The sequence below is a fragment of the Grus americana genome, chromosome 1 (genome assembly GCF_028858705.1).
Source record: "Grus americana isolate bGruAme1 chromosome 1, bGruAme1.mat, whole genome shotgun sequence".
In the NCBI taxonomy this organism is placed as follows: Eukaryota; Metazoa; Chordata; class Aves; order Gruiformes; family Gruidae; genus Grus; species Grus americana.
In genome coordinates this window covers 62817267-62843693 of record NC_072852.1, presented here as the reverse complement: position 1 = coordinate 62843693, position 26427 = coordinate 62817267, and the positions used below count along the sequence as shown (strand labels likewise).

General features: G+C 41.7%; 1 protein-coding gene across 1 annotated transcript in view; it reads right to left on the bottom strand.

Moving 5' to 3' along the window:
* Positions 1 to 4654: 4654 nt before the first annotated feature.
* Positions 4655 to 26427, bottom strand: part of LOC129196222 (tyrosine 3-monooxygenase-like) — a 37843-nt gene continuing 16070 nt past the window's right edge. Inside the window, exons 6-12 of the mRNA XM_054803347.1 lie at positions 23241 to 23376; positions 22532 to 22601; positions 20807 to 20863; positions 17652 to 17747; positions 12388 to 12521; positions 10722 to 10788; positions 4655 to 6879 (exon numbers count right to left, since the gene is read on the bottom strand). Coding sequence (XP_054659322.1) covers positions 6832 to 6879; positions 10722 to 10788; positions 12388 to 12521; positions 17652 to 17747; positions 20807 to 20863; positions 22532 to 22601; positions 23241 to 23376 — 608 coding nt within the window. The 3' untranslated portion in view covers positions 4655 to 6831. The remainder of the gene's footprint in view (positions 6880 to 10721; positions 10789 to 12387; positions 12522 to 17651; positions 17748 to 20806; positions 20864 to 22531; positions 22602 to 23240; positions 23377 to 26427) is intronic.

The window sequence follows — 26427 nt, the reverse complement described above, 5'->3', positions numbered from 1 at the left end:
TAAAGAGATGACCAACATATGGTCCTACAAGCAGCTAGATATGGGTTCTGGTGGGCCTTGAAATGACAAGTTCTACCATGCCGCGCTCTGAAGCCAGGGAGCCACTCAAGTGTGATGTTAGCGGCCAGTTAGCCCAACCAGTTTCATCCCCCTTGAGCAGCATTTGATAATATCTGTCTTCACCAGTTCTGAAAACAATTCAAAATCTCAAAGCTGAGTTACAAGATTTTATCCCTACCACTCATTCTTTCCAAATAGCCCTTTTGGGCATGCAACAGATTTCTGTATCTCCTCTTTATTTTCCCACATATTTACTATCCCAGTGTATATATCTTCGACCTAATATATCACGCTGTTCTTTAATTAGAAAGTTAGCAAAAGGAAGAAGATTGTCGACGTTTGTCCAGTAGTAGGAGTCTGTCAGGTAAACTGGGCAAAAGTTAAGCGAGTCACCGTGTTTACATTAATGCTAATGCTGCGCTACCACCTTGTGGACAAAAGGTAAATAGCACTGAGCTGTTCGACACGCAGGTACACTGTCCGTGTGAAATAAACACAGCACTGGCTAAGAAGGTGACTTTGGGCAGTCCAGCTGACAAGGGCAGTATGGTCTGAATCCTCCAGATTGAGCCAGTTCAAGATCTGGGCAGTCAACAGAGGCCGAACAGATTGTGAGAACCTGCTGGAGCTCTGAAGTGTGATAGCAGGTGAAGGGGACCCCTCAAAGGGATATGACAGTCTAATTCTCCCCTAGGACATAGACAGAAGCAAATAGGAATGAAATCATGTTCCTATGATACTAGAGTACCCATGCCTTTATATAGGCAGCTCCTCTGATCTGTCTGCTCTCAAGCGCAATCATCAGAACCACTTGCAGCTTCCTTGACTGCCTTGTACCTGCTAGCTCAACTGACAAGTCCTTTGGCAGTGTATTACCCTGGAGTCCCCACTCCTCCATGGTCTTCTCTCCGCATGCTGGTATTACAGCATCTCTCTTGCATTTCATTGCTGTGCTTCAGGGAAGAATGGAAATCAGAATGCCACCTAAAAGTTCAGTTATTGAACATGTTATTAATAAAAATATTATTGGTAGCCTCTTCATCCCATTATGATGAAGTGCCCTATGGCGCTTTACAGATTCCAAGAGAAGAAGGTATATTCATGACCTTATCTTCCTTTTCCCTAAAACTGAAGAAATCCCCCTTCAGGTCTGAAACTCTGCACAATCAGGAGGAGATGTACTGTCTGATGTGTCTCCTCATGCATTAAATACAGAGAAAAACAAGTGTTACTCAGAAATCTCAATTGCATGCCAAAGGTGATTGGCATGGTCTGATTTGGGTCTTACATGGCTGAAGGCAAAAGCTTTTGGGGGACTGAGCCTCCTGTTAGTCAAAAGGCTGGAGAACCAGACTTATACTGATGCCAAATTCTCTCTGGGGTCTGATGTGACACAAAATCAAACTGAGGCTTTCCAAACCCAGAGAACATGTCCAAAAAACCCAGTTTATTTGATATTACAGAACAAGCCTTCCTCAATTGCTCTTCTATTAGAGTAGTTCTCTTCGCATGGTAAATTAGGTGTCCACTGGAGCAAGCATGTGAACTTGGGTCTCTAACATGACTACAGATTGCCTCAATGGTAGGCAGTAGAATTCTTTCTGCTTCCTTTCCGTCTCACCTCCCTCAACCTCTACATTTTCATAAGACAGTTTGAGCATTTCTTCGAGGATCACCTCTTCCAAGCTCAAGAATGGTCCATCCTGACATGCAAGAAGCCAAGGAAAAACAGCAGGAGGCCTGCATGGATGAAAAAGGAGCTTCAGACAAACCTCAAACATAAAAAAGAAACATGCAAGAGGTGGAATTAGTTTCATATCTCCCATAAGGAATATAGACACATTATATCATGCAGGGATGAGGTTGGGAAACCCAGCTGGAGTTGAATCTGGTGAGGAATGTAAAAGGCAACAGGAAGAACTTCTACAAGTATTTCTGCAGTAAAAAACTGGGGGAAATGTAGGCATGCTGCTGAATGGGGTCATGAAAAAGGGTGAGGAGGTCACAGAGTTCTTGGCTGGAGAAATGGGCCAACAGGAACCTCAGGAAACTCAGTGTCTGTACTTGAGGACAATTAGCACCACGCACCAGTGGAGGCTGAGGGCATCCACCAGCTGAAAAGCAGCTTGGCAGAAAAGGCCTGGTGGTACTGGTGGACAACAAGTTGACTACAAGCTAGGAATGTCCCCTTGAGGCAGTTGGACAACAGCATCCTGGGCTGCATTATGAAGACCATTGCAGCCAGGTGGAGGAAGGTGATCCTTCCTTTCTGCTCATCAATGGTGAAACTACATCTGCAGTGCTGCAGCCAGTGCATGGACATGCTGGGGCAAGTCTAATGAAGAACCATGAAGATGATTTAGGGATTGGAGCACGCTGAGAGAGCTGGGACTGTTCAGCCTGGAAAAGAGAAGGTTTAGTGGGATCTTATCAATGTGTATAAATACCTGATGGGGAGAGCAAAAAAGGTAGAGACAGGCTCTTCTCAGCAGTATCCTGTGAAAGGACAAGAGGCAATAGGCACAAATTCAAATACAGGAAATTCCATTTAAATGTAAAAAGCTTTTTTTTACCGTGAGAGTGGTCAAACACTAGAACAGGCTGCCTAGAGAGGTCGTAGAGCCTCTGTCCTTGGAGATATTCAAAACCTGACTGGACACAATACTGAGCAGCCTGGTCTTGTTGACCCTGCTCTGAGTAGGGTGTTGGACTAGATGATCTCCAGAGGTCCCTTCCAACCTCTGTGACATGTTCATTATTCCAGACACAGTTATGATAGGAGTAATGCTCCTGTGTGCAACTTCTTGTTCCCTTTTTGGCAGAGAGAGGAAAAACATTTCTATCTTTCGATTCTGCTTTCAGGATAACATTCAGCCAACAGGTATTGTGGGACATCTGTGAGTCCTCTCTTCAGCACTTTTCTCTGCCCAACTTCTCCTGTTTCTCTGAAAAACTTATTGAAGCATCACAGCTCCCTTCTGGCCCCAGCTTCTGTCTTACAAGGAGATGGGAAAAAACAAAGTGTGTGTGTGTGTGTATATATATATATTTTTTTTTTTTTTTTTTTTTTCAGTGTGGCAGAAGCACAGGATAAGCTTAGGGTATAAGGGGCAGTAAATGCACTGCAGGTGCTCTTCCACTCCAGCTCTATGGAAGAGTGGTCCTTTAATTCAGGATTGATTCCCTCACCTCTTGCTCTGCCTCAAGCACAGCAAAATTGCTACACAGGACTATCATGAATCTAAGATGCTCTCCTATTTTTGCTCACTTGCTGTCCTTCTGCTCCTCTCTTCCACTGACCAATACTGTCAAATAGCAGAGGTGCCATAGAGAAATGGGTTGTGTACCAAAGACCTTAATCTTAAAGATGTGTTAATTTCTTCTGCTGAGATCTTGCTAGTAAAAGATTTTCATGTCATGCCAAAAATAACAACTTTTTTACTGAGGGTGGAAGTCTGGTAATGTGACAAATGCTGAACCTGTTTCTCTGGAGAGAAATTGCTAGCAGAAGACTCTGTGATGGAGTTCTAGGAAGAATTCAGAGCAAAACAGGTTTTATGGGTTTTGTTGGTGCCCTCAGCTACGGAAGTACGTTCTTCCTCACTTCTATGAGTTGGGTTCCTTGTGTAAAAAATTATTTCTTCTTGCTCCATGTTTCCTAAATGATATATATCATCTATCTTGCACACAAATATAATCAGGATTCCATAATCTCAAAACTCATGTACTAGAAAGCTCAAACTTCCTTTCCTTAATTCTCAGGCAGCATAGTGGGCCATGTAGCATAGACTAAGACAGCTCTTCTGAAACCAGTGGTGTAATACTACGTTATATCACCTTGGGATATGGAACAAAGCCATCAGCGGGAATCATACTGGGCCCAACAATCCTCTGTAATAGCTTTAGTTTCTTCAGCTGTTAGTCAGCACCTAATGGCTTTAGTAAACTACTGGAATGTGAAGAACAATTTACAGAAATTAATTGGGCAAGTCTTTGTACAGCCCATCTTTGCCATTGAAGTAGTAAAGAGTGAAGTGTTCTCTAGTTTTCTGTGTAATTACATCATTGCTTTTTTGCTTCATGTTTTCAGTCTGATTCCTGGACAAATAGAGATGTTAAGGCAATAGAAAAGTCAATTTTCTCCACCCTATTTTTTTTTTTAATCTATCTTTAACTCCATTTAACCAAGTAAGATAGCAATGCAGAAACTAATGATGTACCACAAAGTACTGAGAAAATGTCCCTGAATGGTTTGCCCACAACCTAGACAGGCAACATCATCATAAATTCATTACCACATCAGTGATGGAGTGGAATTATTACCAAATTGTGTATGCATTTGATAGCACTATTGGATGATCCATTTGTAATAGAAAGCCTATTATGGTAACCTTTGACTTCTTTCCTGCCCTGGGGTAAAGATTGGGAATTGGAAGAAAATTACAACAAGCAACAGTGACTAGCAAGTTTCATTTACAAAACTCCTCCCTCATCAAGCTCCCTGCAGCTAATACAATGTTTCATAAAGGAGGCTAAAATTCAGATTTGGTTACAAAGCCTGCCTTTGCAGGACACTAGAGACACAAGAATCAAATGAAATCATTTTGTTTACTCAGATTTAAACCAAGAAATATGAACTAATACAAGAGTCAGAACCAAATTGAAATGTCTGAAGTACAAGACTTAAACACTGTACAAAATTCATATCATCATCCAACACACATTCCATTTCTAACCCATCAGTTTTGGGATTCATTCAGGAAATACTTAAAAACAGACCTTTTTTCTCTTTTTACGGGTTCTATTGAGAATGTTTCTAGCAGTCTTGTACAAAACATAATGATGATCATCTGTGTCATCTTGTGAGATGTTCTTGAAAGACAACAATTGTTAATTAACAAATTAATAGATGTTTTCCTTCTACGAGTTCATTTTAATTGTCTATTTACGTCAGAGTATTTAAAGTGTGCCAGTCTACCACTTCAAGGAATATTTCTACAATACTGATAGTTGGGATTTTTTTCTCAGTAAATATAAAAGTACTAAATGCTGCACAGTGATATGACTGTAAATGGATCCTTTATTTTTACTGCCACATCTCAGCTATCAGCCTGCTCAACAGAAATTTTGCTGTTGATTCAGAGTCTGTAAGTGGGATCAATCAAACCGGCTTCACTAAGGTCAACAACGTATCCTGCTTTAGCGTACACCATGCTCAAACTCCACAACTTCAGCGACAGCAGAAATAGGCCACATAATTTTAAATGGTATCCAAAATTGTTACTAAGCAGCCATTTCAGACACTGAACTTCCAAACTGGAGGATTTTTCTACTGTACCTGACAAGTGTTATGTGCTATGTTTTATATTTAGTAGTTTATGTTTAAATCTATCACGGGTAATTTTGTGAAAGGCGTACCTTGAAGACTAAGACTAACACTACTGGTTGTGGATGGGCATAGAGGTTTGGTTTGGATACATCAAGTAGTAGCTGTCACCTCTTTTACCCGAACATAACCATTTCACCAGATCTTAATTCCCTTTGGCAAAGGCCACGTTTAAGAGGGTCCACTTGTTGCTCAAGTTCCACCCAAAACCCTGGGAAAATAATATTGAACTTTCTCATGTTCGGTGCACTAATTTTCCCCATTTGCAAACACAGGTCAAAGGGATCAATAAATAGCATTTTAAATAAAGGGAGAAAAGAAAATTCTTGACAAAATAGTTAAGCAGGGTAAAAGCTCCTAGCATACTGCTGTAGCAATAATAATTTTACAGTCTTCTGCTGGAGGGGCAGTGCCTGGCCAGGTGCTAGCTTTCCCCTCATAAGGTAGCCTTCACTCAAAATTTAGGACTCTTGTGTCTTGCAGGGCAGCAAGGCATGCTCAGCTTCAGCTTTCCCACACACCATGTAAAAAACTCTTTCTCAAAGACCCCTTTTCTACTTTCTACCCTATGCTGAAAGTAAATGCCTTAGATACGGTAAACACTCCTCAGGCACAGTTAAAAAGTCTCAACTGACCTCAACTCCTCTAGACTCTTACAGGTATGAACCTTCCTCCTTTATGCTAAAACGCTCCCTTTCAAACAGAAATGTTTCTCAAAAGTTATGAAACAGCATAGGGAAAACAAACGTGTTTTAGGCATATCTACCAGTCCTTTCCATTCCTTGTCCCTTTGCTCTGCCAGTTGTCAGCCAGACTCCTTTTCTAGTCTGTCTGTCTTTCCCCTGAGGAATTCTTGTGGTGGGAGAGAGTGCCAGAGATTGCTTTCACTTTGGGCTTCAGCCACCGGCATTACCCAAAGTTAATGTATATTTAATACGATACAGCCAGTAACCCTTTCTGCCAACCTCTGATCGTGTGCCAGCTGAAGAACGTTGTGAAATAACATCCTCTAACTAAATCTCAAAGTCCACTTACAAACTCCTGATTAGTGGTGGGTGAGATTACTAGGGATGTATGTATATACCCCTCTGTTTCTTTGCCAGCTGGAATTTCTCCATGCTGTAGGATATCTACGGAAGCAGACTCCAGAGAACCTTCTGGTTTTGCAGTATGTGCATAAGGCAAAGCTACCGGAGGATTTTTCCTGGTAGCTTGATTTCCTGCTTCAAGCAGTCATGTAACACTTCTGTGCATGGTTGATTGGTGGTCATGATTTACTGGGTAAGTTATGGCATTTCAGTGATGGGTGTAAGGTGATCTTCATGTGTATAGTTGTACATGGAACAATTTCATGGTTTAGGTTTCTTCAGGAATACACTATCATTTCAATGGAAGTTTGCTTTTTTGTTTTGTTTGCTTCTTCCTTCATGGATCTGCAGAGACAAGGAAGATGGAGTATAATGAAGTTTCCTTTCTTAGAAGGTCTTCCCCGCCCCCCCCAACCCAGCATTTCTTTACTTTGTTAAGTAAGGTTTACATTCACCAGGTAGTATAAAAGTCAAAATGTTAAGGGAACCAGAGGGAAGTTATTGAGAAGGTCTTTCTGAGGATGACAGCTCTGCCTTGTAATACAATACTATTTCTCACGGGAGTGGGTGGGAGGCCTGCCTAAATTTCCTCTTCCTGTCCTGCCAAATTCCCCAAATTGCATAACTGTGTATTCTCCTTACACAGTGGTACCCTTGGCATCCCTAGTAAATCTGCAGGGAAGCAGTGAAGCAGCTGGAGGCTTGAAGGTGGACCAAAATTGGTAGAGAACAGACTTGGTTAGCCAAAAAACAAAACAAACCCAAACCCACGAACTGAATTTACTAACTCTCCCTTGTATAACAGAACAACACAATACAGATTTAATAACATACAATATTTTGTTCTAAATGCACTCCATCTAGGAAAAATAAGTTTATCGGGATAAGCAAAGGACCCATGGGGAGTTCATCAGTTCAGTTTCAAGTCACAAGATGTGTTTTACTTGGCTTTCGAGCCTTCTTGTGCAAGATTAATGTGAAACTGCTGAAATGCAAACTGACAAAAAGACATATTTTTACTGGTTGGTGCTTTTTCCTCTGTGCCATTATTTTCATTGGGAGGCCCCATCATTGCCTTCCCCATCACCCCTGCCTTAGACTGACAGGAGTATGAGGTACTTCTTGGCTTCTGTGAGGAAATGAAAGAATGACTATTGGAAGAGCTGTATGACCAGTGTACCTCATAAGGATGTAACCCTGAAGGCTTTTGCTTTGTCACTACACTGAATCAGAAGAGAAGAATTTGGACCTCCTTAGCGGGGAGTGTCAAACGTGGCTATCCCAGGGTAGGTTTTGCCTGAGTAAGGAGGGAAAGATTTGCCTCCTTTGGAAAAATATTTGTGCTTCTTAAAAGTTCAAATAGCCAAATTCATTACTTTTGAAGCTTTGCTGAGCTTCACTGGAACCTACCGTAGCCATGCATGCTGGCTGACTGTCATTAAAACAATAAAAAAGCAAGTGCACCCACAGAGGTTTTGATAATCCTGCTCTTAATGTCTGCGTACAGCACCTTAAATAGGCTCAGTACTGTCCGTGGGATTGCTCGAGAGATCGGGTACTACTCAGCATGTGTAAGGGTGGGAGGATCTGGCTCCAAATGGTTTCTTTTTCTCTCCTTGCTACAGGAACTGGAAAAGACAAGGGTGTGTGGGCGGGCCTGGAGTCCCTCCAAGGAAAGTGTGAGGCCTTGGGCAAAACAAATCCATCAGGTCTCTCATTTCTTCCAAATATAGGTCTGTTCTGAGCAATAGCCAAACTCAAGTCTAAACTCCACATTCAACCGTTTCAGAGGGAATACATGAAAAAGACCCTATGGCCTACAGAGTCCATCTATAGAAAATATTTTGATAGCTCTTCCGCTCTGGCATTATCTTCCAGTTAAAAAGAAAGAAAAAGAAAATACACAAAACTGGAACACATGGTTCAATTTTCACTGTAAAACAACTGATTGATGAAAGTAATACTTTTGAAAACAATCTGTTGTGAGCTATCAAGCATTTTTGCCTATGCACCAATTGGCAGGAAGTAGACAGATAAATTATTACAATATGTAACAAAACAAATTGCTCTGAAGACAAATGTGTGTGTGTGTGTGTGTGTGCAGGATAAGTAGAATTAAATCCATAAAAGTATGCTGAGAGATCATCCTCCATTGCCCCAGAAATATACTGGAAGCAAAGCAACTCACTTCAGCTCTGTCCCTGTCTGAATCTCTAGCAAAACAGGGTTTATGTAAATGTTCTCCTGGAGTAGACTAGAAGAATCCTGGACTTAAATGAAAAAAAGAAAGAACTTGGGATGGTCCTGCTGTTGAGAGGAAGGGGTCTCATAGTCATTTTTGCCAAGATATTTCCAAATTTTTCAGGCATCACCACATTTTAATAAAACCGAGTAGTTGCAAGCAGCTCCCCAGATCTTGAATACTCTATGACTGCCCATGGGAAAATTTTCTGAAGTGCTTATAGACATGAAAATTTAAGAGACAAAAATCCCATTAACTTTCAATAAGACAGTTTCTTTAGAGCCTGGCACGTGGACAAATTACAGTGAGATAAGATCTGTATGAAGTAATAGCCTGTGAATTGCTCTGTTGTGATTTTTCTGTGTACATGCTCCTATCCCATGGTGACCAGTTAAGGCAGAGATGATGACTCCTTTTCCATCAAGAGCCAAACCACCTCACCTTTACCTCAGAGTTCACACCGTGTACACTGGCAGTTAGTGGACAAGCTTGCTGCCTGCCACGTGCTAAATACACTTTTGAAAAAATAAGTCAAGCTGCTAAGGTGCACGGGATAAGCCTACCCTGACATTTGTGGATCACTGTCACCCAGCTTGAGCCATGAGATCCACATTTCCCCCGGTTATGCCATAACTAACGTGCATCAACCTCGTCTGTTTGCACTGCTGCTGAGAGGAGAGGGAATCCTTCTAGGCATGAGCCTCGTCTTCTTTTCCTGAACTACTATCTACTTCTGGACAGTAGAGGAAGGAAGGGGACACGAAGAGCATAAAAGTCTGGACAAGGCAATTATGGGATTGATTCTGGGAAAGATGACCTGCAGAGCGTAGATAAATTTCAGACACATCTCAGAGACGGACCGGAGAGAGAGGCAAGATGAGTTGGAGCACATATTGTTTCCATAGCAAGGCTATGTGGCTTCTAGCGGTTGATCTTAGGTTTTGCACTAGATATTCCATAGATTTGGCCTTTTAGTTATTACTACAATCGTCATGACATCAATAAGAAACAAAGATTTTTAATGGTCTCCAGGAGTATCCAAATCCCATGAAAAAACAATGGGACTCTATTTCTTAAGGGCTTCTTAGAAAATCCTTCCTTACACCCAAATTTCATTCCCAGAATCCGAATTTCCCTTTCAAATTCAGCATCCTTGTATGTGACAGCACTAGAGTATCACGGGCCTGTTATTTTCTACTTTTTTTTTAGCCAAGGGACAAATATTCTGCAATCTCAAATATGACAAGAAATTATTTCGCCATATTTGAAGGCTACCGAATGAGTGTCTAAAAATAGTGAGGAGAAGTAAAATATTCCTCTTACAAACTCTCGCATTTGCACATTGTAAGGGAACCATTCATAGTTTGTGAGCACAATAGCTGATAGTAATTGCTAGCAGAAATGAGCTAGCTGCAAGGACCGCTAACTTGCTAACTGTAGGCAGCTAGCCAACCTAAAAGATTGTGATCATGTCATTTAAGCAGCAAGTAAAAAGACTGTGTGGTTAGAGTTGCTGTGCTATTTTGTGACAGATAACTTGAAAAGGTGGCAGGTGAATAAAAAACCTGTAAGAGTCCAATAATAACAAATAAATACACTCCAAACAGCTGCAGCTCATATCGCCTACCAAAAATTGGAGTAATTCGGTCTTGTTTGTCATTGAAACATACTCAATAGGAACTCATTAATGTGGCTAAGTCAGCAGACTAAATTACAGTAAAAAGATTAGCTTGACAGAGCTGTTTTGTAGGTTAAAGATTTTCGCATGCAACTACAATTTCATCACTAAATCTTCAAGTGCTGGAACTGTCTACAAGTATCTCAGTGCCAGGTGAGATGTATTGCTGTAGTTTTAAGAGAGGTTTTCAAGGGCCAAGCAGAGATTTTTCAGTTCCTCTTTCATTTGACAGAGTGCCCTCTTGATTTTCTGAGGTGTGTTCATAACCTCTATGGTGCTGGTGAACGGGTCGTAGCGCAGAGAAAAAGGCTTCTTGATCTTCATCGCATAGTTTCTGTGGGGGGAAGAAGACAGAGCTGCTATTTCAGAAGCCATTTCCCTGAGCATAAAACCTGCAGGACCTAATTTCTCAGTACGTAGGCACGGACTTATCGGGGAGCACAGGCTGCTGTGGCACCTCCTCACTGCTACTCCTTAACATTGCCTGGTGCAGTGCATCCTCCCCACGGCTGAACTACTTGCAGCCCTAAAGATCCGCAGTGCCTGCTTTTCGGCGTGGCTGGCTCAGACCCGCCTGTGCTCTTACAGCTCTACGTTAACGCAATTCAGAGTTATTACAACCACAAGCTGAGGAATGCAGGAACACAGCATGTCTGCCGCCTTCACTTCCAAGAAATAACCTGGAGTAGCTCTTTCTGCATAAAATTCTGAAAACCTGTTGATACTAGGCATCCTGGACTATTTTACTGTCTCTTTTAAAAGAAAAAACATGATTGCTTGCCATTTTCGACAATGTTTCCATTAAGTACATGCTGGTAGGAACCCCCTGTACTGATGTTGCCTTATGTTTTCCGTTCTGACAGATTCTTGTGCCTTCAGTTATTTTGAGCAGCTTTGGCTGCGCAACTATCTTGAAAAAATATATGAAAAGGCTTCAAGACTGAGAATGGTGTATTCCTTGTCCTTGTAAGTTCTTCTTAAGTTTGCCTGAAAAGAGGCAAATGTTCTTGACAGTCCTCTCTCCTCTACCAGTGAGTTCTCAGCCACGTTTTTACACACATTAATAATTTAATGTGAACCTTCAGGTTCACCTAATTTGCCATTGCTATAACCCCAGCAGGCAGTGCTTCTGGGGAAGAGGTGGGGGGAGTAGGGAAGAAGTCTGGCCCAGGTTCTTTTCCTCTAATGAATTCCTCATTTCAGCTCCTACATGCTCCCCAGTAGCTCCACAACCAGCCTCCTGCCTTCAGCCAGAATTGGTCATGTTGTTCTAACTGTTGGCGATGAAGGCCAGAATTTAAACCCTGCTTACTTTAAAAAAAAAAAAAAAAAGTTTAAAAAAAAATCCTAACTGCATAACATAACACAGTCAAAGAAATGCATTTAGAAACACCTCAAGCTAATTTGAAATAATGTTATTTAGCTTGCAGTCAGCTACTTTGTAGAAATTAGATTGCCTGTGAAGGCTGATTCTGCATTCTTGTGCAGATAAAATCAGAGGAGAAAGGCAATCTTGTTTTTAAGCCCCCTGCTGATCCATGTTAATTCCCGAGTCTGCTATAAAATTTCCATGTGACCTTGGGTAAATCAGTTCTTCACGACCTGTTATTTGTATGGACTAGCACACAGGCACCCAAACTGTGGGACTGAGCTCTACTCTCACTATTTGGTTACAGAATTTACTTCAGAAGTTGCTAAAACGAGGCATTGCTGAGATGAAGCGTGGGACAGGGCATAACAATATATAGTTATGATTTTCTATGAAGCTTCTCTGAGATAAACAATCTCAGGTTTAACTTTGATGTAAAACAACCACTGTGCAGATGAAGTGCACAGCGTGTTCGCCCGGCATGTTTACTGCAGTAGTATTGAGGTTAGGATTCAAGTCAGCGTGCCCCCCTCGAAGAAAATAACCCACAATAACTTCACTTACTGAAGCTTGGTCTTGGCATCTTCCAAATTTTCTGCTATGAAATAGACAGGCTGGAAGGCTTGATCCTGATAGGGGTGAACTGCAGTCACTTCTGGATCAAAAGGCTTGTACTCTGGCTTGTTTGATAAAGCGTGCTTTGTAACGGGAACAACACAGGTTAGAGCAGGTGAATGAACACAGCAAGAATTAGTGCCTGCTGGGCTCTGAAATGCTCTTTGTGCAACAGTTAAAGGTTATATCAAGTCCTGTTCTTTCACAGGTGAAAGCTGCTTTTCATAATTAGCAGTCAACAACCAAATAATAAATAATCTTTAAAAAGAAGAAAAAAGAAAAAAACCTATATATTTCCTGTATTAGAGCGGTGTACAATTGGGTACCGTAGCCACATTCTTAGACAGGGAGGGGAAAGTCAATGCCACCCCCCCAAAATCTGAATATCTATAAGAAAAAATAGTATCATGCTGCTTTTGTCAACTAGTGTCATAGAAGATTCACAGTCCTGTACAGCACTATTTCAAAGTCCCCAGCCCATGTCACAAATCTCACATTTCCTGCTGCACTGAAGGACACAACGCTCCTGGTATTTTCTGCATGTCTCCCATGGCGGTTAAGCAGCCTAAAAGCTTCCCTGAAACCCAAGATATAAATATGCACCATACTCTGTGTGTGCACGTTTGCGTTTTGGGTACAAACTAAAAGGAAAACGGCAACTCGTTGCAGTCAACGTCAAGAACTTTCTTTCCACCTTCAGCCTGGACAGTGGGCCCCATCCACGTAGGAACAGTCTTTTGGTACCCACTGCTTCTTTGAGATCTGCCTGTTTGTCTTTCTCTCTTCTTCCCCAGTCTTCAGAAGGCTCTCTTCACTATTTTATGATCCAAATGCCAACTCCCATGGTACTTGTAAATAACTGGTAAGAGTGGGTGACACTGCGTAAGACTTTCAGTGCAATCTGCTAACTGGAAAAATTCAGCACATTTTTAGATATTTCCCTGAACTGAGCCTGAACTCTCCATCACTGGAGGCCTGCCTTAACCGGTAGGCCAATTTGCTGCAGAACTGGTGCAGAAATTAATTCAGGGTGCTTTTTTTTTTTAAAAAAAAAAAGAACAAGAATATAAAATGCTAAAAAATGCTGGTTTTCCTGTTCTTCATTTGCAGTGTGTAATTGAAGAATAAACCTTGGAGAGCACTCATACAGTCTAAGATGGATGGTATACACATACATGAGGTTGCTCTTATAATCTTAGAAGCTCTGGGGACTAATGGAAAAAGATTTCAGAAACTCAAAACCTGACAGGGGTCCCGCTTTGCTGTCAGTGTTGAAGCAGAACTGAAATCCCATTGATTTCAGTGGAAGTTCAGCTTGAAACCGGATGGCCTTAAAGGCCTCTACAAGTTAAGTACTTGTTGTGCTGCAAGAAAAGCATATGTAGCACTGAGTGCTGCCAGAAGTGTGGTATGAGCCATAAGATTTTACAGTATGTAGGACAGAGCCCAGCTGAGTGTTAACAGGAGAAGCATTTTGGATAATGTAGAACAGCTGACAGAATATAGTGAAATAAACAGTGCAATACCGAGAGCTGTTGGGGAGGAATTCTTACAGTTCAGAGGAGGCAAGGTTGGCCAGCAGTCAGACCCGTTACAACTGTGCAGTTTAGACTCGGGTATGGTTATCCTGTCCCTTCCAATACCTAGCTGCTGTCACTAAATGATTTGTTAGATAAAATGGATTCAAGTGCAAGTCTCACGCAGGGGGCATCTAGCTCTGCCTCTCATCCTCTGCCTTTCTCCCAAGTTATGCCCTGAGTTTGGGCAGGATCAGCTCATCCACGGAAAATAACTGCCTGAAGCTGGGTTCAGTCTGGTCAGAGTGGGTGCTGTGGAGAAGAGGAAAACATTTTGAAGATTTCAGAGTCAGGACGTCCTGGGTTACAGTCACACTCCCACAGACCACCAGTCCAGGCTGCAAATCAGGGATGTTCCCAGGCTCCTTGCTGATACTAACTTCTCACATAACATTAGCTGGATGTACTGCTGCTCACCCTCTCCAGGGCGTTACGTGTTATCTTCCTTGTAGCCAACCACCTAGCCTTAGTAACTCGTGCCTTTATTGCTTCTTCAGTGACCATATCATCCTGCTATTCCTGGTTCAGAAGCCTTCAGTGATGAGGAAACCCCTCCTTTGCACAGGTTGCTGCAGCGTGTCTCCTCCGTCACATGAGCTGCAGTGAGTCTGCCTGTGCCAAATATGCCGATCAACTAAATGATAGGGAATCGTGTTTGGGACCTCCATGCACAAGCCCATGTCTGGGCCCATACTGAGAAGACTGACAGATAATTATCATGATGAACAATGGCTTTCTCCCAAGCAGTAGCACAACTTTATCTAGAGCTTTCTCAGTGTAAGACTGCAAAATGAACATTGCAAGAAATCGAAGGCTATAATGAGCCTCAATATCTCCCAGTCTTTATCTTCTCTAACAAAACTGCCTAGTCACTGCTGCATTACTAAAAAAATCCCTTCTACAAAACAGACACTGCACTACACGTATTTCCTCTCTTCAGCTGTAAAAGAAACATTTGGTGTACATTTTCAAGTTGCTAGCAGGTGCTTAGGCATAGGACCTCAACATTGCACTGCCACTGCCACTGTCTCTACTGATGTTAGAATCAGACACTTATGCAGACTAGAATGATTGAATGGAAACTTTTCCATATTTCAGTTTTGTTCCAAATAAAAATCTGTGGGATGAATCAGTCAGCAATAAAAGGAAACTTCAGCACTTAAGGCCATAGATATAACTAATTTGTGTTCAAGAAGTTTCAGATGCTCAAGGTAAAGTGCACAGAACCCACTAAGCTGCTGTCCCAAAAGCTACACAGTGATGAACTTTCAGAACTCACACAGGAATTCCACATGGCACATAGCAATATTGCTGGTGAACATTGCCCATCTTCAGACCGTCTTAGTTGTAACATGCAAGATGGACAGACTTTTAGAAACGGGGATAAATCCTTCTTCATTGCCTATTGAATATAAATGCTATCACATCTGCATGCAAGTTCAGTAATATGATAGATGAAGACCTAGGTGGACAGAGCCATATCAAAAGTTAATCCAGCAGCATTACCCAACAACTACTGATGATAAGATTAATGACAAGAATCTGCATTTATCAACTCAAGGACAGTTACTTCTTCCATTGTCAAGCTTAGAGGTAGGGAATTTGAGATGCAGTTATACTTTTGTGTTATATAGAACACTTTTGTGAGCAAGCAGTTCTTGCCTACTACTTTAATCAAAAGCGGAAAGGTTTGTTGGTGCCTGGTGAAGAAAAAGGTAGAAAGAGAGGAGAAAGAACCCAAGTATGGTACGCTCAACTCCAGCCACCAAAAGTGAGCATTTCTGATGTGACTTTTACATTCATTTTTGTCAAAATTAGACAGAAAAAAGGAGGTAACATCATGCAGATAGATTCTGTGGTGCATATTACTATGAAAGCTACATAAGTATCGGAGAGACAATTACCTCTGCCATTTAGTGCTCTGTTTAACATGTAAATGCATTTGATTTAAACCTATAAAGTATTCAGGCGGGCAGAGTAGAATAAATGTTGTCTTTAACTGTGCTTTGATATCAGTCCTTTTTGGTTTTACCAGGTAAATAAAAGCAAGCCTAGGTTTCCAGTTTGTTGGCTGTGAATATAGCAAGTACTGAAGGATTCTCGGAAAAACAGCAGCTTCAGCCTTATCCTAGAACAGATAGACACGTAAACCAAACACATTGCACCGGAGCCTAATTTATAGGGAGCTCTCATTGATCTGCTGTTTCAAAACAATGTGTTTCACTGTTCTACAGATGAGTGCTGCGATAGTGCTAGGACACTTCTGCTCACGTCCATGAGCAGTCAGGCACGAGATCAGGTTGCTATGTAGTAAGGAAGGCACGTTTATTTCTCTACAGGGCTAATGCGCATGCAGATCTCTCAGCTTATCAAGAGAGACAGCTCTGCAAGTCATATACCACAGAGCTTGCTCAAAAAAGTCTCCAAATTGCAAGTGTTGGGAGAAAACTAATGCTAAATTCAGCAGGTGGTAAAATGAAGGTTGATGTATTGGAGGATCGCCCTTTCTATATGTTAACTCTCAACTGCCCCTCTGTTGGGATTCCTATTACAAATGTCTTGAGATACGTTAACATGTTGGTTCTTCCTTCTGTCAATTGACTGAGAAGCGGACTGACCCGTACACCATTAGGAGAGTTTTGTAATGTATTTATTGTCATAGGAATCCAACTATGTCCAGTTATGGGAGTTCAAGCTGTGCTAATCCAGCCTCGGTTCCATGTGAATATATCACGTAGCTGGCTGTTAGGCTGTTGTGTCTATTTGTTTAGCTTAAAATACATCTCCCATGAAAAAGTTGATTTCTGGTTTACAAAAATGCTTGAAGAGTGCTTTTTATTTTCCTTTGGCTTTTCTTAAGTCCAAGATGTCATCCAGGATCTGCACAACTTTAAGCAATTGAGACCTACTGCTAACAGTTTAGGGCTTTTGCACTCAGAAACTGATCATCTGCTTCAGTGCTCTGCAAAACTGAGGAGAAATTAATATCTCCCCTGTCAGCTGTTTGTCCAAAGGAAGGGAAACCCATAAGCTTTCTCTAAAGGTGTACGGTCCCTCTTTCCACAGTTAATACATCCAGGCGGGGCAGTATCAAACCTGAGTAGGCAGATTTTCATCTACATAAAACTTGAGCTGGGATTATTTTTCAAACATATTTAGGAACATAAAATACTAAAGCATTTTCTTTTTGCCAGTGTCCATGTTATTTACAGCTTCTTCACACTTTATTTGGTTCAGTCAGTCAGTGCTTTTCTGATTCATATAGGCATGACTGTCAGTGGCATGGACAAGTAGCAGAGTTCATAATAGGCATAATATTGCCCTCTAGTGAGTAACTCAGAAATGTACATGCGTTTTATGTTAAAGTCAACTGTATTACTACTGGCCAGGAGCAGTAAGAAGCAAATCTAATTCTTTATAGGATGGTTGCTTTCATTGCATTTCATAAGTACAATCCTACAGTAGTTTTTCCCCTACTCAGTAGCTTCTGGGAAGGGAGAATACATTTCTTTGCAAAAGAAAATTCAGTATTTTATATCATATTAGTTTTTGTGAGGAAACAATATTTTGCTTTGACCAGAGACTTCAGAAAACTGGATTATAGAAATCTTTCAATACCATACATTTGACACATACCATAAGCTCCCCATAAGATGAAAGCAGTCCTGCCCCATAAGCTTTGATCGATCCGTTTTGCTTGCAGAGACCAAACTCCACAGTGAACCAATAAAGCTGGCAATAAGAACAACTTGTGAAAAACAGTCTTAACAGGCAGTTCATTTTGAAGCTTCTCATTTTTCCTTTAATTTTCTTTTGTCCTTATTCCTTAATGTCTTTGTATTTTCCAATTTTATAGCTGTATATTTTAAGAAATTTTTTTCTCTCAACATGCATACCACACACAAATTATAACATATTTTTTCAAAACTTGCTCTCCTTCCCAATCTCAATTGGAAAAAAAAAAAGAAAGAAAGAAAGAAAATCCCCTTCTTTCTTTGGAAGATTTTACAAATTACCCTGCAACCTCTTTGCCCTGAACTTCATTATATTCAGTGGAAGCTGACAGTTTTCAACCCATAGTCCCTAGAAGGACAGGTAGACCCGCATAGAGGGTTCAAGACCCTAGGAAAAGGAAATTGAAAGGACAGTTCCCTTCCTTCTTTATCTGTGTGGTAGCATTCAGAAGAATTGAAGAATGATTCATCCCTTAGCAGCAACGTACCCTTTAAGATTATGCCAATTACATCTTTATCATGCTCCAGTAGAAAATAAAGATACATCTCTCTGGGATTGTCTTGCAATAAAGCGTGCTTAGGGCCATACCTCCTTTACCTGCTGGACAGTGGTGGGATAAAAGCAACTCTTGGCTCTGACAACCTGTTAGCCCTTCCCTTATTACAGCATCTAAGGATATGGACAGTGGAGGACCAATTCTGGACACAGCTTGACCCCTGAGCAGCTGGCTAGGTGTTGTGCAAAAGGAAAGCATGAGGCATTTCAAGAATATGGCTTTGTGTCACAACTCTTCAAGTTTCCTTTAGGGACACATAGCTCTTCGCTGCCTCATACGCAGGACTGGACCTTGGCTTTGGTTTAGCCATAAGTATTGCATTCTCAGCACCCTTCTCAAAGAACTGCAGACAGTTTGCAAAATAACGTGAAACTCTATGTTATTCTGTCTATTCTGCCTCTTTCTTTCTCTTTCTTTCTCCCACCCTTTTTCACGTATCTTATATAATTCGATGACTTGGTTTTAGCGTGAAAATTTACCACTAAAGAAACAGCATGCCAAGATCTTTCTTTCTGCAGAATCCTGAGCTGCTTTCTCTACAGTTCAGCTAATAATTCTGCATTCTTATTGTGTTAATAATCTTGATTCTTATTATTTCACAGTTAAAAGTCTTTCGAGTACCTCCTCATTTTGCAGAAGGTCCTTTTGACTGGAGAATGAGACATGAGAGGAGGAGGAATTCTTTCTAGTATTTCCTTAGATATCATGTATTTGGCTTTTAGTTAGTGAGGTTCTTTCAGCTCTCACTGTTTTAACAGGGTACAAGACACGTTACTAGTGGCACTCTGTGGGCAACAGGAACGCTGGGAATTTCCCATCTCTTGTGCATGGATCCATCTGCTTAGAGAAGTCCAGGGACTGAATGAAATAATGGCATTTCAAAGTTTTCTCTTACAAATGTTATAGACCATAGCAACAAGCAAAGTTGAGATTCTTTAAATAAATTTTTAGTTAGCTTAAATGTTGGCCTATCATCTAAGCTGATTACCTACATTCTCTTTATAATGAACAGAGAATGACAGGGACTTTCAGAGAGAAAAAAGACTTTATGTTAGACATCTATGTCAGGATAGAGAATGTTTTACAGGTTCTTCTCTATCTTCAATTTCTGGTGAAGGAACCTAAAAAATAAGCCTAGACTACGTGTCTAACTTTTAAACAATTGAAGATTGAGATGTTAATCTGGAATATGTTTACTGTTCAGAATACTTGAATGGCACTTACAAAATTGTATTCTCACAGATCCTGAACTGCAGGTAGCCCTTTCAAAAAGGTGTCCTTATTCTACCTCCTAAAACCCTAGATGATGCTATGACAATTTCAGATATGAGACCCATCATTCTTCTAACCTTGACCCTGTTTCTAATCTAGTCCTAGCAAGTTCAGGGTCAGAGAAGGGTGCTTGCAGAGGAATGCTATGTAAGCCACTGGCCTTCACCCAATCTCACCAAGACCCAGGTAATGATGCAAAATAGCTCTCCAGGACCCATAATTCTTTTAACCCTAACAAAGGCATGGATCTTAATCTTACGCTAGCCTCTCTAGATCCAGAGATGGGAAACTGCAGAGGAAATATGGACTTGTCACTGCCTCTTCCCACATAGTCCCCTCACATCACCAGCCCAGAACCTGGATGATGCTATGAAAAATTCAGCACTGGTACCTTTTGCTGTCTGAACCCTAAAAATACTGCTAGTCTTACCTAGTCCTGACCCAAGGATGGATGTATGCAGACAGATTTTAGGTGAACCATAATCTCTTTCACACAGTGCCTCGTTCCACTTCACCATGAGTGGAGCTGTGGGCTTGATGAGGAATTTCAGGAATGACAGTCTCCTTCCATCCACCTCCTTTCCTGAATGAGCCTCACCCAGCTGGGTGAGGGTAAGGCTCCTCTCCTCCTTTGAAAAAATCAAGACTGAGAAATGGCTGTCATTATCAGAAAAAAAAAAATCATCTGGCCTCCAGCCCACTTTCAGAACAAGTTAAGATGGCAGCGAAGGGCTTCATGGGTTGGCAGATGTATACAGCCTAGTGATTCAGAACCAATTGACAGTACCTGCTCTCAAATTGCTTTTAATTGCTCACCTATTTTGTGAAATAATGAATAGAGGGTGAATCAAATTCTGATGGTTCCCTGCACCTTGTGCAGGAGAAAATGCAGGAATTATATTGAGTATCCAGTCTAGTAGGTGAATCTGGAAAGTGAGTTTGGATCGTCCTGTGGCTGAAATTGTAGAAACAGCCTCAGCAATATATTCTTATAGAAGCAAAAATTGTAACTATTTCTTCAGGTGCAATCACATGCTTCTGGGCTTCCCAAGAGGGACACCAGCCCCTGCTCCGGCACCTCCCTAACCTAACAAGAGGCAATCCTGCTGATGCTCCCATTTTTGTAGCTAGTCTGAGACACTGGAGAAGACCCTTCCCTGCACAGTAAGGGATATGCAGTGAATCGTTTGGGTTTTGCCTCAGATATTAAACTGCCATCTGTACTTACTGTGGCCAGTTTCTCAATCTCCGCTTCAGATGATCCAAGAGAAGCCAGTCCAATATCCTAAAGCAAGTAAGCAAGCAGGCAGTGTTACACTAGTGTGATTATTCAGCCCAAGGGAGAGAAAGAGGGGAAGGGGGAGGACCACATCATTTCTAGCATGAATAGCATGAACTATTCATTGTTTTTGTCACCCAAAATGACCTTCCATGGCTTCCAGGATGCCTACCTCTCCCTGGCCCCCAGCTACATACCACTGGGAGCCACATTAGATGAGCGTTTAATCCTCAGTGTTCTCTGTGTAAAGTTAACTATCTCTTGGCTTAATGCTGGACTATCCCTGGCAGAGATTTATAGGGAGGCATGAGAAGGAAGGACAGCAAGGTGGGTTTCATCTTTGCCATTACCTTTCTGTCTCTCACTCTCTTTCTGACAGCCCTTATAAGTGGGTCAGATCCATGCAGGGAGGATTCTGTTTACTCTTATCTGTACTCCCTGTTAATTGTTATTCTCACAATAAAAATCTGTAGATGTCTCTTCTTAGCTATCCCAGCAGCCATATCATGCAGCAAACAAACAAAAATAGGGGATTTTTACTATTCATTGTCTCATGTTGAATGGAACAAAAAAGAATTTTCATGGGGTGAATTTCAACTGTGAAAATACTTTGTGAAAAAAAAAAAAAGTGAAAATTCATTTAATGTGATCCAGTGTTGTATAGTCTGTGTTATACAAGGGAAAAGGGGAAAGCTAAAAGTTTTGAAATTGCTGTAATCTCTTATTTCTAATGTGTCTTCAGTTCTGGTATTGAACTTAACTGAAGAGATTTCTTCCAGAATAAATTATAGACATTAGGATATTTTAAGTACTACTCATCTGAATCTGATAATAACCAATATTTATGACCAAAATGGAAACTGCCATGTATCCAAGCTGATACAACCAGAAACCACATTATATGAGATGAATTGGCCTTTTTTTTAAGATATTCTGACAGTATCATGTAACCCCTCTGCTCTTATTGACAGTTTCCACACAGCCCACTCATTGATAAGCCTGGAATATGAGTTATCTTCTTCCCTCTGCTATGGTTTTGGGGTACATTCATAGTTCTGATGTCTTTAATTATAGGAGGTCATCAAGTTCACTTGGGTCTGACACTGACTGCTCATACTAAATAGCCCCTTATTGTACAAAGAAGCCCTGTTTGCTTTTTGGAGCCTCCTCACCAGTGTGAGCAATGCTGTGAGAATCTGGTGAGTTGTAAAAGCAAAAACAATTCTAATGAATGACATGGTGATGGACACAATTAAAGTATCATGTGAGATAAAAATGTACACCCAGAGACAGAGCCAGCCTGGGGGCTGCATGGCTGTTGCTGGTTAAGTTCATGTGGGATAGGACAGGAAGCCAGGGGAACAGCGCGGTCAGTCCAACTCAAACAGAGGTTCCACTGGCATCCTCTGCAGACTGACATGGCCCTCCCACAGAGAAGTCCCACGAGCACTGGCTGCCCTTCCTTTTACACGATGTCCGTAAGGAGCAGTGCTACCACTCCCTTGGAGTAGACGTCTCCCCAGGCACTGCTAGCCCACCACCCCTGGAGGTTGACTCAGGCACAATCAAGACCTAAAATAGTGTTTCAAGCATGGTGAGCTGCATGTCTTTGAGGCATGTCTGGCCTGCTATCCAGAGCAGTTGGTTAAACAGCCAGCAGAACAACCTTCTTACCTGTGAGAACTGGGCAAACTCCTTGTCAGCTAGCATGGGAACATGACCCAACAACTCATGGCAGCAGTCTCTGGAAAACAAGTGACATTCATGCTTAGTAAAGGTTTCTTTTCCTGCTCTACATGAGCTTCCCATGAAGGACTTCAGGTGACAGATGCCCAAAGGGAGCTAGTGTGAGAGCTGCTCTGCAGTAGCTGCCTCCATACCTGCCCTGGCTCTGCCGGGGAGTCACAGAGCACTCCCTTCTGCCATGGGGACCCAGCTGCCCCCCGCTACCTTGGCTATTGTCTCACTTGGGATGGCATGGACACTAGTCTCCTATGTCACAACATCTCTGATTTGTCCCAGCATACAACAAAAGCATCTGTGTGAACTTGTAATTTCTCATGAAATGTAATTGCTGTTGTCTGGCCAGCACTTACTGGGAGAGTTTCACAGCAGGGAATCAAACCCCAGCAGATGGTAACTGAAGGCAGGATGAAAAGATTAAACCAGATATTCTCCAGTCTTTTCCTTCCCCAGACAGCTTTGCAAGAGAGACAGAGACCCACACCCTCTCATGCATGACTTCCCCTTCTAACTCTCCAGCTACTAGTTTTTCAAATTGCTTCATTCTGTGGACTACTGGATAGAACTCCAGAGCCGTTCCCAAGAAAATCATCCCCAACAGATTCAGAAGGATGGGATTGTGCCAGGGCATCAAACTTACGGTTCTGGGGAATGCATAGGAGAAGAGAAATGCCTTATATACTGTGTGCTCTGGAAGACACGAAATGCCAGGCTGGCAAGGAAGTCACGAGCAGACAGCAGTCCTGCAGCTGGTCTCAGCTGGAAACCTGTTCTTTCTGCAAAGTGAAGTGAGACTGAATTTAGGCATTTCTAGGGTTAACTACATGGCACACTTAGTTCAGGTAAGCAGTTTCAGAAGACCTTTGTGCTCTGTTGCAGTAGCTCCCTCCACCTAAGCGTAGTAGGAACATCCTGGCTTACCGTTACTGACATGTCCCTGTACTGCTATGGGTACAATTACTGCAACATCAAATCACGTAGCCATCCACCTTACACGTATACACACAGCAACGATACAAGGTATGGGAGTACCGCCTACCCTGGTTTACATGTTTAGCACATTTACACACATTTATCTACTCTGTCCCACGTGTTAGTGATGTGTCTGAGGTCCCATATGATCAAGCAGGAAACAGAACCTGCATTTTCAGTCCTGTTTAGCCCTCTCCTCCGGACCTTCTTACTCCCTGCACTGAAGCCCCTGGTAACTTGCACTGTTGAAGACAGAAGTAGGTGGACCATGGGTCTGCTCCAGCCTGGAGCATTCCTCTGTTCCTCAGTGGGTCTAGTTCAACATACCCCAGAGGTAGAATTGGAGCATACTATTCGACTTCATTTCCCTTTGTCAGTGCATGCTCCACGTGTATAAACTAGCTCAGCACTGGCAAAACTTGCTATCAATTTTATCTTTCTGCCTGGACTCTGTTAGAATGGGAACACACAGGAGAAAGAGCAAACAGGCCCTCATCAGAGATAAGGGCACTGGAATTTGGCCCTTAACCGTTTAACATCAGAGTTTCCATCAGTGCTCTCACCTATTTTTCCCCTCTGTTTTGGGGGGGGGGGGGTTCACCATTATGTTTATCCAGAACTAACTACACAGCCTCCCAATGATGTGATCGTACGTGTTTTGCTTTGCATGTGTCCATAGACCAGGACAGAAGAATGCAATACTTTTGTGCTATCAGTGTTACCCCAGGACGCCCTGCTTTACTGTGAAAGGTCTGTGGGAGACAGCTAACAAAATAACCAATCCTATGGTCAGCAGAATACAAAATCTACATTTCCATGGGAAACATGTTGGTGGTCTGCAAAGCGAAGAAAATTGAAAATCACTGCTTTAAAAGAGAGCCAATGATAATCTTTTTGAAGTCCTATATTCAAAATCTGTGTTGCATTCTCAGCTCCCATAAATGACATTTCAGCTTCTTTAAAGCATAAAACTACACTTTTAAAAAAATCAGAAATGGCTTTATTCTCCTTTCTCTATCCATATTCTATTGTGTCATGAAGCCTGGAACCTAATTTACTTTATGTAAACAAACAAAAAAAATCCCACCCAGAAACCAAGCCATTTACAAGATTTGTTTTGTTTGGGTTTTTAATGTTTCTTCCAGTGTTTCTTGTCTTGTTCTGTCTGGCTAGTAGCACTTTTCTCATTTAAAAAAAAAAAAAAAAAGGAAAAAAAAGGCTTCACTGGAAGAATTAGAAGTGACAAAACATCTGAAGCTATACAGGACAAAAAAAGAGTGGACAGCAAGGAATGCCTCTACCTGACAATGTGAGGGACTAGGTGGTTAGCATTTGCCATGGTTATCTTCTATTGCTCCACTGAATTCAAAGGTAATGGGTACAGAACTGCCTCAAAGCTGAACAGCAGAAAAAAAAATACTATGGAGATTATGTCTTTGTCTATATGCTGAGCAAAGGCATCAGAGTTAACCAGGGAATCATAAGTGGTTGTAAAGCAGTTTACTATTTTCCCCCCTCCCCAATTAAGGAAGCAGGGTGTTTGGGGGAACAGACAGACCATCAGCTATGTGTTCTTAGGCACTGGCCAGGAGCTGGCACAAGAAGGGTACTCCCTTGCTGCTGATGCCATACTAAGCCAATCCAGAGGAATGTGAAAAGCTCCAAATCTGGTCATCTTTGGGCTAAATTCTCAGTCTGAGTGAAGTGAAAACTGCACCAGCTGAAAAATGTATCAGACGAACACCAAGCCCGAAGTAACTCAGTTTTGGAAGGACTATGAAAGAGTCTAGGGAAATTTATATTGCTTTAGCATCCATGTTGGAGGAGCAGGAGGGAAAATGAAAATTACAGCTTACGTTCCCTGAGATGCCCTTTTAAATATAGGCCAGTGAATCAGACAGTCTGCTGATGGAACAGACTTGGCCAGTTGCCTTGAAAAGCCATAGGAAAAAGTTATCTGCTGAAGGTAATATCTGCAAATCTGAACTTCTATTTCATTACTGCACAATAAAACCAGCAATCAGTAGAGAATTGGGGGTGTGGCTCATTGGACCTGCTGCCCAAAGATCTCTGAAATCAAAATGAGTTGAAGAGAAGGTCTTGAGCAGTTCACCTAAAGTGATCTGTAAGGCTTAAGTCTTGGCCTAAAAAAATCATGTATACAGGCTTGTGCATTGAAGTGTGAGCTTGCTTGGGTTCACTGGCTGTAATTTCTTCCAGCTGTGGAGGACAACGAATGCCTAAATCCAAACATCTTTCCTAGAAAGAAAGTGCCTAGGTTCATCTATTTAACCCTTTAGAAAAACACTTGCCATGTTAAATGGTCACATGGTTAAACATTTACATTCCCTTTAAGTAATTAATAAATACTTATGATGTAGAGTTCATTTCTGTTCAAACCAGTCTCACTAGCAGGCCAGGTACCACTAGACAGATCTTGTAGTTCAACTTGTATTAAAGACAAATGAATTGCTTGGTTGAGTTCACAGATACTGCTGAATAAATAAAAGATGGAAGTTTATCTGGCTGGGTTGGCTGGTTATAGCATGATCACTTTCTCTCCAGGATATTCCTCTCTCTCTGCATCGCTATAATTCATTATAGAAAGGCTCATGATCACATATGCTAAAGAACAGACCATTTCTTAGAGGCAGTATTTAGCAAAGATACATGCCGGGATTTATACCCTAACTGGGGCAGTGGGACAGTTTAGAGCTCACTCACAGCTAACTAGTGACAGGAGGAACCACACTGTGCATCTCCACATAGGTTGTAGTAGCTGAAACACATCCACTGAATGCCAAGGAATTTTGGGAGACACATCACAGACTACAGTTTGATTAAGGTTTGGTTGG